The 15,124-nt window shown below is 37.7% G+C and overlaps 1 protein-coding gene across 1 annotated transcript in view; it reads right to left on the bottom strand.

Moving 5' to 3' along the window:
• DDX10 (DEAD-box helicase 10) overlaps window positions 1-15,124 on the bottom strand; it is a 269,719-nt gene that overhangs the window by 213,020 nt on the left and 41,575 nt on the right. The window contains exons 10-11 of the mRNA XM_021671095.2: window positions 12,926-13,024; window positions 3,000-3,087 (exon numbers count right to left, since the gene is read on the bottom strand). Coding sequence (XP_021526770.2) covers window positions 3,000-3,087; window positions 12,926-13,024 — 187 coding nt within the window. The remainder of the gene's footprint in view (window positions 1-2,999; window positions 3,088-12,925; window positions 13,025-15,124) is intronic.

The following is a 15,124-nucleotide window of genomic DNA, read 5'->3' as shown; positions in this document are numbered from 1 at the left end:
TGTGTTCTGGAAGACTCATCCGTTGTATGCACAAACCAGTGAAACAACATCTTTCCAATGTTTCATATTTTCTGATAGATAACTGAATGACCTCCTAGGCATGCAGCAAGTCATTACACATCAAAATTAATCTATTATGTTTAAATGTGTATACTACTTCCAAAGCTCCTAGAAGATTTTAATTGCAAGTTTGAAGGATGTTTGCTAGATAAAACATGCACACGTTTGTATGCCCAAAATTTTTAAGAAAAAAGAAAATCAACAATTTGTTCAAAGATCCTTTTCATTGGATCTCAGGTAAAGTGAACTTATCCAGCTTGGTATAACTTACCATTGGATTCTCTCAGACTTTGGAATTAATTTCTCCTAACACAGTAGGTCTCAAGAAAGTTAGACCTGGATTTAAGTCTCAGGTCTTCCACTTAATAACTATGTTACCCTAGATAGTTTTGTGGTTTTTTTGTGGGGGAGGGAGTTTGGGTTTTGTTTTTTTTTTTTTGAGACGGAGTCTCATTCTGTAGCCCAGGCTGCAGTACAGTGGCACAATCTCGGCTCATGGCTCACTACAATTTCTGCTTCCAGGGCTCGAGCAATTCTCATGCTTCAGCCACCCAAGTAGCTGAGATTACAGGCATGTACCACCACCACCCAGTTAATTTATTATTATTATTTATTTTTAGTAGAGACAGGGTTTTACCATGTTGGCCCAGTTGGTCTCAAACTCCTGGCCTCAAGGTATCTGCCCACCTCAGCCTTCCAGAGTGCTGGTATTATAGGCATGAGCCATTGCACCCAGCTACCCTAGACATTTTTTAACTTTCAAGCTAGCATTTACTCATTTGTATAGTCAAATCAATACCACCTACCTCATTGGTTGTTGAGAAGATTAGGTAACAATATATGTAAAAGTCTTGTCAGAACTAAGTACCTGGTACACAGTAAGCACTCAAATTTTAGCCTCATCATTAATGTTATTCTAAGTACACCAATGATAATTTGCTAAAATATAAAATAAGTTAGCAAAATATTTAAGATCTATTCTTTAAATAAAACTTACTTCTGGCTGGGTGCAGTGGCTTATATTTGTAATCCCAGCACTATGGGAGGCTGAGGCAGGCGGATCACTTGAGGCCAGGAGTTCAAGACCAGCTTGGCCAGCATGGTGAAACCCTATCTCTACTAAAAATACAAAAAATTAGCCGGGTGTGGTGGCGGGCACCTGTTATCCCAGCTACTTGGGAGGCTGAAGCAGGAGAATCACTTGAACCTGGGAGGCAGAGGTTGCAGTGAGCCAAGATCATGCCATTGCACTCCAGCCTGGGCAATAAGAGCGAAACTCTGTCCGAAAAAAAACAAACAAACAACTTACTTCTTTGCCAGGAATAAGTTTCAAAACTACCACATAAAAGGCTACCTACTTAATGGTTTTCTGCTCAGGCTATTCTATCAACTTAGGGTGACCTTTCTCAGGCTGGAGTGCAGTGGTGCAATCTCAGCTCACTGCAACCTCCACCTCCAGGTTCAAGCAATTCTTCTGCCTCAGCCTCCCAAGTAGCTGGGACTACAGGCACATGCCATCACACTCAGCTAATTTTTGTATTTTCAGTAGAGAAGGGGTTTCACCATGTTGGCCAGGATGGTCCCGATCTCTTGACCTCATGATCCACCCACCTCGGCCTCCCAAAGTGCTGGGATTAGAGGTGTGAGCCACCGTGCCCGGCCAGACTGATCTTTCTATAACTCTTCTTTATTTTCTTCCTCCCACTTCATCTATCTACTGAATGCAACCTCTGAATCCCTATTATCAGGCTCATTGTTGATATGCTATTGGAGATGCAAAGATCTTGTAAATGCAATAAAAGACAGTAAATGACAGCTGAAAATGAGAGGGACTCAAATATCTGTTAATTCAAAGATTAGATAGATTAAAAAGTACAATTAAAAATAATTTCACATCTTCTTTTACCAAAGAATCTATTGTGGGCTATTCTAAAAACTAAAAAAAAAAAATTTTCAGTAGATTTCTCACAATATCTATGCTAGTCAGCTTCATTTAGCAACTACACAATGTATATTTCAAAACATATTACATACCAGAAATATAATTTTTCAATTAAGAAAAATAAAACTAAATATTGACTTCCTTATATGTTTGCTAATCAAGAGTTTTAAGTCCACAAAAGTAATTGGGGAACATTAAGTCATATACAAGGCAGAGACTGAGAAGAATTTGTAAAGTTCCCAGTAAAAATCTCATTCCTAAAGATAATACAGCTAGAGTTCTATACTTTCTAAAAATTTAATCTAATGTTGGAAGATATTAATCTCACAGTCAAGAAAGTACAATCAGGAGTTACAGCAACTTTACTAAAGAAATAAAAAGTTGGTAATATTATCAAGTATTAGAAATCAGGCCACTGTGCATCTAAAACATCTTATTTAAGAGGACTTTCCATATGTCTTTGACAAAACTAAAGATCATTTTCCCAAACTATATATAAAAATATTTTTCAAAATTTTAAATAAGCTAGACTGGCCGGGCGTAGTAGTGACTCACAACTGTAATCCCAGCACTTTGGGAGGCCAAGGCAGGTGGATCACCTGAGCTCAGGAGTTCCAGACCACTCTGGGCAACATGGTGAAACCCCTTCTTTACTAAAACACAAAAAATTAGTTAGGCATGGCGATGGCTCACACCTGCAGTTCAGTTACTCAGGAAGCTGGGGCACAAGAATCACTTGAGCCCAAGTGGCGAAGGTTGTAGTGAGCCAAGATTACTCCAGCTTGGGCTACAGAGCAAGACTCTATCTAAAAAAAAAAAAAAAAAAAAAAAAAAAAATTCTAGAAAAAAAGAAAAAAGAGTAAGCTAGGCTTATCTATCAGCAAATTACACTTCTTGACTATCTGAGGTATAAACATGCAACCTAGAAGTAGCAGAAAAATGATAAACTTTACTATTTTTCCATCTGATGAAGGTATCCAATTCAAAAATGACTTACCCTTTGAGCTCTTTCTTTTAAATCTTGATCTTGAGCTAAAAAAGATTCCAATTTTTTCTGGACATCTATAAGTTTTTCTGGATTGATTCTTTGTAACAAAAAGATAAAGGTTAAAATAAGATATCTCAATTTTGGAGACTAAAAATAGTAAGCACCATTTTCCTATTTTCCTCGGTATTTTTAAACGTATAACTATTTCTCAACTATGAATCAGATTAGATGGACATTAAACTACATATAAGTTTGACTTTCTTGCCTATTATGAATAACACAGGAGAAAAGAAATGAAGAAATGACACATCAGATGCTTTCTCTAAACATACCATGCTGAGTGAAATACTTAGATTAACACCACAATTAGCATTGGCTACTTCTTAACTCAGCAGATAGAAAGTAGTCTATCTGTTTAGAGATCCATTCTATATGAAATGGAATAAATGAAATCTAATTTTTTTTTTAAAGCGGTCTTACTCTGTTCCCTCAGTGAGGCTGCAGTGTAATCACAGCCCACTGCAACCTTGAACTCCTGGGCTCAAGTGACTCCCCATCTCAGCTTCTCAAGTAACTAGGACTACAGGCTTGCATCAACATGCCCAGCTAGTCTGTTTGCTTCTTCTTTTGTAGAGACAGGGTCTTCTTTTGTAGAGACAGGCTGCAGTGCAATCACAGCCCACTGCAACCTTGAACTCCTGGGCTCAAGTGACTCCCCATCTCAGCTTCTCAAGTAACTAGGACTACAGGCTTGCATCAACATGCCCAGCTAGTCTGTTTGCTTCTTCTTTTGTAGAGACAGGGTCTCAATGCGTTGCCCAGGCTGGTCTGTAACTCCTGGCCTCAAGCAATCCTTTTGCCTTGGATTCCCAAAGTGCTGAGTTACAGGTGTGAGTCACCATGCCTAATCCTAATATCATTTTTACAAATATTTCTGTTTCAGTCAAACATCATAAAATCAATTTCAAGTAATAAACAAGTAGCCAAAGACTGCAGTGATTCCCTTATTTAGAAATTAGGCATATTATAACAGAGATGATATCTAATTCTGCCCAGATAAGCTACAGGCAAGAAAAATCTTAGAGGTCTAGGCTTCACAAAAGCGACCCCATTGTTTCCCTGATGTTAGGCTGAACCATGTTGTTTCTGCAAAGCCAGGATGGTGATAGGTGGTGGTAGATGAGCTAGTTTTTACTTGTTTTTATTATAAAAAATTTCAAAATATACAAAAAGATAGAGACTTTCAGTCTCAACAATTACCAAATCACAACCAATTCTGTCTCTTCTATATCTTCAACCCTCCTCCCCTAATCCAACTACTCTCAAAATTATTTTGGGCAAACACAAGTAAGATTCTGATGGATTCCACTGACTGTGAATCTACACATCTTTAGTGACAAGAGAGCACAACTCTCTAAAATGGAGAGACAACCTCAAAAGTAATTCCACCCAAGAGGTTTAATTCTTTCAATCATCAGTGCTTCCTGAAGTTAACAAGTTCTCCCTTTCCATCTCATTTTCTCCACTAACAGTCTTTGGGAAAAGGCTGTTTAAAAAGTTTTTTTAGGGAAAAAAAAAAGACTTCTGATATCCAGTACCCTACGGATGCAGCTTGGAAGTCATCAGTCCATCATAACAACAAGTAAAAAGCTGAACAGACTGGGGAAAAAAAAAATCAACGACTCTTCTTTTATCCATGATAGAGATGGAGGACACAGGACAAACCACAGTTCGCAACAAAGGAAAGAGAGTACAGGGAGTCACAGCCTACTTGAGCTGAGCCATGAGCAGAAACAACAGGGGGAGTCAGTGACTGGGTGGGAGAACCTCAACTGTAACTGATAAAACCTTCTGGAGCCTCGTGTGGACAAGCCTGAGAAATAAAAACTCCAGGAGGACCCATTCATAGGGCAGCCCCACATTCATGAGTTTTATCCCAGGAGCTCGAGCAAGTTCTCGCAGTAAATATCAGAAAAAATCCCTCATGCTTTCAGCAAAACGAGGGGAAACTGAACCATTTTGAAATATGCCTGAGCACTCTGTTCTTAACTAGTTTCTCTTGAGGGCGGGCCTTGTTAATGAGAGCCAAGCCTCTTAGGGTTTTCACAGAGCCTAAGTGACCTGGCGGGAGGGAAACACCCAAGTCTAGTCATCGTTTCCCACTTAAGTTGGGGTGGTGGGAAGGCAGAGACTGAGAAGAATTTGTAAAGCTCCCAGTCAAGAGGCATAGGCTCACTAAAAGACTGATACCTACTACAGGTCTTAAAAATGCTTCCCCCACGGCCCCCACCCCTTACACCTTACCACAACAGCACTAACATCACTAAAGCCTATTTACAAGAGTTCCTTTTATAATACCTGGCACATCGTATCTATTGTGAAAAAAATTACAAGGCATACTAAAAGCAAAAAACATAATTTGAAGAGACAGAGCAAGCATCATAACCAGACATGGCAGGGACGTTGGAAGTATTAGACCAGAAATTTAATTTAAAATACAATGACTCATATGCTAAGGATTCTAATGGATAAAACAGGTAACATGCACAGTTGGGCAATGTAATTCAGAAAGATGGAAATCCTAAGAAAGAATCAAAAAGAAATGAGAGAACAAAAAGAACTGCAACAGAAATGACTGATGCCTTTGATGGATTTATTACTAGATTTGACACAGCTGAGGAAACAATCTCTAAACTTGATAAAAAAAACTTCAAAGCTGACTGAAAACAACACAACAGAACTCCAAGGACTATGGGACAATTACGAAAAGTGAACATGCGCATGATGGGAGTATCAGAAGGAGAAGAGATACGGAAGCAATGCTTGAAACAGTAATGACTCAGAATTTCCTCCAAATTAATGTCAGACACCAAATCACAGATCCAAGAGCTTGGAAAGCTCAAAGCACGATAAAAGCCAAAGTGAGGGATGGGTGGGGAAGAGAGAGATACTGAGACTATACCTAGGCATATCATTGTCAAACTACAGAAAGTTAAATATTTGTTTAATCCTGAAAGAAGTGGACAGGGGGCACCTTACCTATAGAAGAACAAAGATAGGAATTACATCTGATATCTCAGACACCATGCAAGCAAGGAGAGGTGGAATGAAATATTTAAAGTGTTGAGAGAGAAAAACCACCAACCTAGAACTCTGTACCCTACAAAACTATCCTTCAAGAGAGAAACACTTTTTCAGACAAAAATTGACAAAACTTATTGCCAGAATTGCCTTGCAAAACATGTTTAACAGTTCTTTAGAGAGAAAAAAATAACCTAAGTCAGAAACTCAGATCTTCATAACAAGGGAAGAGCACAACAGAGGAATAAGTGACGGTAAAATAAAATTTTTCTTATTTGTAATCTAAGTTTTTTTCAAAATAATAGCCCCAGCGTGTTTGATTATGTGTGTTTATGTATATATGCTTATGTATGCTTTACATAAATGAAATGAATGACATCAATGATATAAGGGACAGGAGGCAGAAATCAGAATTACGTTATAAGGTACTCACACTACCTGTGAAGTGCTGTAGCATTATGTCATTATTTCAAAATGGGCTTGGATTACTTGTAAATGTATATTGCAAAAACATTAGAGCAACCACTAAAAAAAAGTGAAAAAGAACAAACTGGTATGCTAAGCGGAGAAAATAATCTTGTGATTCTCAGATACAGAAAGAGAGGAGACAAACGTAAGAAGAAAGAACAAGGGCAACAAACAGAAAACAGTAACAAATACGTTAGCGATTCATCCAACTATATCAATAATCACTTTCAACATCAATAGCCTAAATGCGTCAATTAAAAGAGATGTTGTCAGAGTGGATCAAAAAACAAGACCTAACTATATGTTGTCTACAATAAAACAACTTTCAATATGAAGACACATAAATTAATAAAAGTGGTTTGATAAAAATATATCATGCCAACACTAATGAAAAGAAAGCAAAAATAGCTATTCTAATGTCAGAGCAATAAACCAACTTTCTACAATAAACCAACTTTCAATACAAAGACATATAAATTAATAAAAGTGGTTTGATAAAGATATATCATGCTAACACTAATGAAAAGAAAGCAAAAATACCTATACCGATGTCAGACAGAGCAGACTTCCAAGCAAGGAACTTATGAGGGATAAATGGCATGACATAATGATAAAGAAGTCAATTCTCCAAAAAGGCAACAATCCTTAATGTATAGGCTCCTAACAATAGAGCATCAAACCATGTAACGAAAATACTGATAGAACTGCATCCAGAAAGATGAATCCACTGTTATAATTAGAGACTTCAACACCTTTCTATCAGAAATAGACAAATCCAGCAGGCAGAAAGTCAGTAAGAACACAGTTGAACTCAACAATACCATCAATCAACCGGACGCAATAGACATCTAGAGACTACTTTATCCAACAACATAATACACATCTTCTCAAGCTCACATGGAACATTCACCAAAATAAAACATTCTGGTCCATAAAACACGTCTTAGCAAAATTAAAAGAATATAAATCATACAATATCTTCTTTCAGACCACAATGGAATTAAACTAGAAATAGGGCAGGCGCAATGGCTCATACCTGTAATTGCAGCATTTTGGGAGGCCGAGGAGGGCAGATCACCTGGGGTCAGGAATTCAAGACCAGCCTGGCCAACATGGCGAAACCCCATCTCTATTAAAAATACAAAAATTAGCCAGGCATGGTGGCACACATCTGTAATCCCAGGTACTGGGAGGTTGAGGCAGGAGAATTGCTTGAACCTGGGAGGTGGAGGTTGCAGTGAGCCAAGATCATGCCACTTCACTCCAGTCTGGGCAACAGAGCAAGACTCTGTCTCAAAAAAATAAAATAAAATAAACTAGAAATAACAGAAAGGTAACTAGAAAATTCTAAAATAGATAGAGATTAAACACACCTCTAACACAAGTCAAAACAAAATCAAAATATTTTAAAATTTCTCATGAATAAAAATAAAAATTACTTACAAAATTCGTGGAACACAACAAAAATGGTACTTAGAGGGAAATTTATACCACTGAATGCATATACAGTCATGAGTCACATAATGATGTGTCAGTCAGTCACATAATGATGTGTTGTATATGGACTGCATATACAACAGTGGTCCCATAAGGCTGTAATGAAAGCCAGGAGCAGTGGCTCACACCTGTAATGCTAGCACTTTGGGAGTCCAAGGACTGCTTGAGCAAGATCTTCCTCGGCAACACAGCAAGACCTTGTCTCTAGTAATAATCAAAAAAATTAGCCAGGCATGGTGGCACTGGACTGTAGTCCCAGCTACTCAGGAGGATCACTTAAGATTGGGAGACTACGGCTGCAGTATGCTAGTGAAACTGAAAAATTCCTATCACCTAGTGATGTCGCAGCCATCTTAACAGTGTAGGGCAACACATTACTCACGTGTTTATGGTGATGCTGGTGTAAGCAAATGCACTGCACTGCGAGATAAATAAAAGTATGGCACTGTTTACAATTAGGTAAGGTACATAGTACTTGATAAACCACTGTTAACTGATTTATTCACTATACTTTTTATTATTTTACAGTGTTTTCCTTCTACTTATAAAGATATCCTCAGGCAGGTGCTTCAGGAAGTACTGTAGAAGGAGGCACTGTTATCATAAATGATGACAGCTCCATGCGTATTATTGCCCCTGAAGGCTTCCTAGTGAGATGATGTGGAAACGAAAGACAGTGATATTAATGATCCTGACCCTGTGTAGGCCTAGCCTCATGGGTTTGTGTCTCTATTTTTAACAAAAAAAGTTTTAAAGGAAAAAAAACTTTTTTTTTTTTTTCTTTTGAGACGGAGTTTCGCTCTTGTTTCCCAGGCTGGAGTGCAATGGCGCGATCTCGGCTCACCGCAACCTCCGCCTCCTGGGTTCAAGCAATTCTCCTGCCTCAGCCTTCTGAGTAGCTGGGATTACAGGCACGCGCCACCATGCCCAGCTAATTTTTTGTATTTTTAGTAGAGACGGGGTTTCACCATGTTGACCGGGATGATCTCGATCTCTTGACCTCGTGATCCACCCGCCTCGGCCTCCCAAAGTGCTGGGATTACAGGCGTGAGCCACTGCGCCCGGCCCGAAAAAAGCTTGTAGAGTAAGAATATAAAAAAAATATTTTGACCTCGTGATCCAATGGTGAAACCCCGTCTCTACTAAAAATACAAAAAATTAGCTGGGCATGGTGGCACATGCCTGTAGGAGGCTGAGGCAGGAGAATTGCCTGAACCCAGGAGGCGGAGATTGCAGTGAGCCGAGATCGAGCCATTGCACTCCAGCCTGGGTAACAAGAGCGAAACTCCATCTCCAAAAAATAAAAAAAAAATTTTTGTATAGCTATATAATGTGTGTTTTAAGCTAAGTGTAATTACAAAAGAATCAAGAAGCTAAATTAAAAGTTTACAAAGTAAAAGAAGTTACAGCAAGGCAAGGTTAATTACTGAAGAAAAAAAGCTTAGTATAGCCCACGTGTACAGTGTTTACCAAGTCTACAGTTGTATACGGTAATGTGCTGACCCTTCATATTTACGCACCACTCACTGACACCCACAGCAACTTCCAGTCCTGCAAGCACTGTAGTTAGTGCCGTATGCAGGTATGCTTTTTATCTTTTATACTGTATTTTTACTGTACCTTTTCTACATTTAGATACGTTTAGATACACAAATACCTACATTGTGTTACAATCGCCCACAGTATTCAGTGTACAGCATGTACAGTATTCATGCTGTACAGGTTTGTAGCCTAAATGCAACAGGCTCCACCATATAGCCTAGGTGTACAGTAAGCTATACCATCCCGGTTTGTGTAAGTGTGGTCAATGATGTTTATACAAGGATAAAATTAATGATGCATTTCTCAGAACTTATTCCCATCATTAAGCAACACATGACTGTATCAGAAAGAAAGTACCTAAAAATCAATCATCTACAGTTCCAACTTGGGAGACAGAAAAGGGGTAAATTAAATCAAAAGCAGAAGAAGAAAGAACTAGAGCAGAGATGACTGAAGTTGAAAACAGGAAATCAATAAAGGGAAAAAAATTAAACCAAGAGCTGGTTCTTTGAAAAGAACAACTAAAAAAATTCATAAGCCTATAACCATAATAAGAAAACAAAAGGACACAAGTTATTTTCAGAAATGAAAGAAGAAACATCATTACAAATCTCTTGGATAGTAGAAGGATAAAAAGAGTATTATGAACACCTCTATGCCCACATATTTGATAACCTAGATGAAATAGACCAATTCCTTGAATGACAAAATCTGCCAAAATTCATATAAGAAATAAACACTCTCAATAGGCTATCTATTAAAGAAATTGAATCAGTAATTCATAACCTTTCAAAACAGAAATTACCAAGCCCAAATGGGCTTGCCTATAAATTCTACCAAACATTTAAGAAACAAATACCAATTTCCTAACATCTCTTTCAGAAGACAGAAGCAGCAGGAATACTTCCTAACTCATTCTATAAGGCCAACATCACTTGAACACCAAAACCAGACACAAACATTACAGGGCAGAAAAAAAACTACAGACTAATCACTCATAATGATAGATGCAAAAGTCCTCAACAAATACAAAAACCTACTACTAATATCATACTTCATAGTAAGAAACGGGAAGCTCTCCTGCTAAGATCAGGAAAAAAGCAAAGACATCCCCTCTCACCACTGCTGTCCAACATCACTCTAGTATTCCCAATTAACACAGTAAGACAAGAAAAGGAAATCAAAGGCATACTGACTGGGAAAGAAGAAATAGAACTGGCTTTGTTCACAGATGACATGATTATCTATATAGGAAATCAAAAAGAATGAACAAAAAAATTACTAGACTAATAAGCAATTATAGCAAAACTACAAGATTGAAGGTTAATATACAAAAGTTAATCACTTTCCTGTTTTTATCACAAATGAAAAAAGGAAAATCAGTACAAACCCCACAGACATTAAAAGAATAAAAAGAATACTATGAACAACTTTAGGAGACCAAGGCAGGCAGATTGCTTGAGGCTAGGAGTTCAAGACCAGCCTGGCCAACATAGCAACACTCCATCTCTACTAAAAATACAAAAACTAGCCAGGCATGGTGGCACACACCTATAATTCGAACTTCTTGGGAGACTGAGAATTGCCTGAACCCAGGAGGCAGAGGTTGCAGTAAGCCAAGATTGCACCTGCAGAGCGAGACTCTGTCCCCCACCCCCCACAAAAAAAAAGAATACTATGAACATCAATTTACCAGCAATAAATAAGTGGAATTTGAAACTAAAAACAACACCATTTACATTATTAGCACTCCCAAAAATGAAACACTTAGGTATAAACCTAACAAAATATTAGAAAATTAAATCCAACAAGGTATAAAAATTGTTATAAATCACAACCAAGTGAGATTTATCCCAGGAATGCAAGGCTGGTTTAACATTCGCAAAGAAAAAAAATCTCATGATCTCAACAGATTTTTAAAAAAAATTTTTTTTTTTTTACGAATTCCAATACCCACTCATGATCTTTTTTTTTAAACTCAGTAAACTAGGAATAGAGGACTATTTCCTCACCTTGATAAAGAATATCTGCAAATGCTTACAAGGATGTGGAGCAACAGAAATTCAATCATTGCTAGCAGGAAGTCAAAATGGTGTAGCCACTTTGGAAGATAGTTTGGCGGTTTCTTACTAAACCAAACATATTCTTACCATCTGGCCCAGCAATCCTGCTCCTTGGTAATATTTATCCAAAGGAGTTGAAAACTTATGTGTACACAAAATCCTTCACATGGATGTTTACGGCAGCTTTATTCATAATTGCCAAAACTTGGAAGCGATTAAGATGTCCTTTAGACCTTTGAAAGCCAAACGTTAATCCAAAATCCACTAGTTGTAAGACTTAGGTAGGATTAAGGGAACTGCTGAGAACAATCTAACTGTAGTTATTTCATTTTAATACTACTGATAGGGTTTTACATATTTTTATTAAGGGAGTGAAAAGATCCTTTCTCTTCTTGATCTATCTTTAACCCTCTGTTTAGTAACCTATAAATGACACATTCTTTATATAGTACCTTATTCTCCCTGACCCCTCAGAATTCAGACAACTTACTAGCTTTTATGGCAATGTGGTTATTTGCATAAAATCAATACAAATCTGTCATTTTTGTAGCCAGGCTATAGTTGGATCATATAAACAAGGTCAAAACAAAACAAAAATTAAAAAATATATCTTCAGTAGATGAACAAAAACCGTTGCATCTAGACAATGAAATGCTATTCAGTACTAAAAGGAAACGTACTATGAAGCCATGAAAAGACATGGAGGAACCTTAAATGCATACTACTAAGTGAAAGAAGCCAGTATGAAAAGGCTAGGCACTGTAAAATTCCAACTATAATATATGACATTCGGGAAAGATAACTATGGAGACAGTAAAAAGATCAGTAGTTGTCAGAGGTTCAGGGGGAGGGGGGAGGAATAAATAGGCATTTTTAGAGCAGTGAAAATGCCATATGATATTAAAATCCTAGATATGCATCATTACACATTTGTGCAAACCCACAAAATGGACACCACCAAGAATGAACCTTAGTGTAAACTATGGACTTTGGTGAAAAAAACGTCAACACCGGTTTGTCAACTGTAGCAGATATCCTCTGGTGGGGAATGTTGATAATGGCAGAGGCTGTGCATGTTCAGGGAATGGGATATATGAGAACTCTGTATCTTCCTTTCAATTTTTCTGTGAACCTAAAACTGTTGTAAAAAAGAGCCTTTTTATAAAAGTCAAACCAGGCAGTTGAATAAATTAGGAGGAGGAGGGAATTAGGTGCACATAATTAAGCATAACAATTTCATGCCCTCATATTCCTAAAAACATAAAGACAACAAGTAGCTCTTACTTGATTTCTTTCACAGGTACTTTCTTCTGAAGTAGTTGTTGCACCATAGCTTTTTCGGAGGGAAGCAAAATTAATAAAGCTTCGCCATCCTCTTTGTACCTAAACAAAAAGAAACAAAATCTTTAATACATCAATGCAATCTGCATTTTACATTTTAACAGTGTGATGAACAGGTAAACATGAAAACAAGTTCATCTAACCAGTAAATGTCAGAGACTGGCTTTTAATCTCTGATAACAGAAAACTAGGGCTCTGAACACCTCATATCATTTTCATCACTAGTTATTCCTAGTGACTTTTAAGCTGTTCCACAGAAGATGATCTCAATTCTAAGAAAGAGATCAATTAAAGAGATTTTCTTAAATAGCTCTCTACCCACATAACAAGGAGACAATTTCTCACTCAAGCCACTAGAGGATCATAATAAAGTTAATCTTTTAATAAACATGGCACCCAATATATACTTTTTTAAAAAATTCAACCCCTCTTCCTGGGAATTTTATTGACACCTTGGAAGTAAAATTGTTTAGAAGCATTAGTTATAAGAAACAGATCTGTTCAAGTAAAACACGTGCCTCCAATCCATGTTACTTCTCTTCCCTCACCTAGTAAAATCTTATTTCATGCTGTATCTTCAGAAATGTGTACTGACATGGGCCACAAGACATCCTGCAGTTATTAAGCCTCTCGTGCTACTTGCATACAGATTTTCCCAATACCTTTATGTCAGCCATTACATACAAGCAGTAAAACAGAGAACACAATTGGATACCTGGAGAAATTTTTTAAAGAAAAAAACAATCTCAAAGCACTCTCACCAGGATTCATGCTATAAAATATGAGGAGCAAATAAACTTTTTACTGAGAAACTTTGTGGTGGGCATAAACTGTAAAGAACATAAAGAAACAGAAGATGAAAATCCCTGTCCCCAGTGATCTAATGTTCCTGTTGACTAGAAAAAAACAAACAAGCAAGAGAGTCAAGAGAACAGTCACAAAACAGTAAGTAAGTAGGTGCAAAAGGACAACCGTGGGCAATAAACACCCCAACTCAGAAAGGAAAAGAGGCCTCTCGGGGTCAGCCAGAGAAAAACAAAATATGTCATGGAATAGGAAACGAAATTTCAGGTAAGCCTTGAAGATGGGAAAGAAATATGAGTTTAAAGCTGTCCCCCTAGGCAGTACCGGACTAAACCATCCATGCAGCCAGAAGTCATTAGCATTTAAAGTAGTGAAGAGACTAAGGTGTCACAAAGGAGAAGAATGTGTGAACAAGGGAGTGGAAGCCAGAAAATACAAGGAAAATATATTAAAGAATGAATAAGAAAAAGAAATTCCACTGAAGCCACGGTACACAAACAGCAGGAATGACTGCTAGAAAGGTACATTAGAACCTGTTTTTAGAAGCCCCAGAACGTCCCTGCATAGAGAGATTGAATACCACCAATACTTAAGTAGAATTTTATCATCAAATGCTGGAAGAAAAATCTGGCTTTGACATACTGAGAGATGGCACTGCCTTGAGAAGCCAACATCTGAACTGAGATCTAAAGAGTAATTAGGAATTAGTCCAACACTAGGGGAAGGGATATAAAGGGGATAGTCGAGTTTTCCATGGGGTGAGGCAGCGTTTGAGAGTCCAGTGGATACTTTCCTCTTCTTTACGCCTACTTGCTTTTTCCAGTCAACAAAGGGGACAGAGTGAGGTTGAACATACAATTTACTACTTTCACCAATTATTTGTTTTATAACTGAAAGACCAGTACCAAATAACTTCCTCACAGCATTTTAACACAGAATAATATGACTCAAAGTTTTTCACCTTCGTTCACTACAAAAAAATACAAATTTAAAGCTGACCCCTAAGCAGTATTGGACCAAACCATCTGTGAAGGCAGAATTTACTAGTATATGAAGCAATGAGGTGACATGCTGAGCAGACAAGATAACGGAGAGACGTCGTAACTTCTGAAGCTCCCAGACTCCACCAAGGAAAGATGACAGGTCCAAAAAGAACAGGAATCAGTTAATGCTGACTCTTAAGCAGGACACTTCCAAAACGCTCTTGAGGCAACAAGACTCTTGAGGTTAAGAGAATTATCTTCAGAAGTAGAAAGGTTTATTCTGTGTAGAACCATTAGAAAGCAGGAGAACAATGGGTTGAGGGCTAGTCAACAGTCAACCATTTTAATACTCTAC

This window comes from Aotus nancymaae, unplaced genomic scaffold (genome assembly GCF_030222135.1).
Source record: "Aotus nancymaae isolate 86718 unplaced genomic scaffold, 86718_ANA_hifiasm-v0.15.2.pri h1tg000012l, whole genome shotgun sequence".
Lineage (NCBI taxonomy): Eukaryota > Metazoa > Chordata > Mammalia > Primates > Aotidae > Aotus > Aotus nancymaae.
This window is presented reverse-complemented; position numbering and strand designations above follow the sequence as displayed.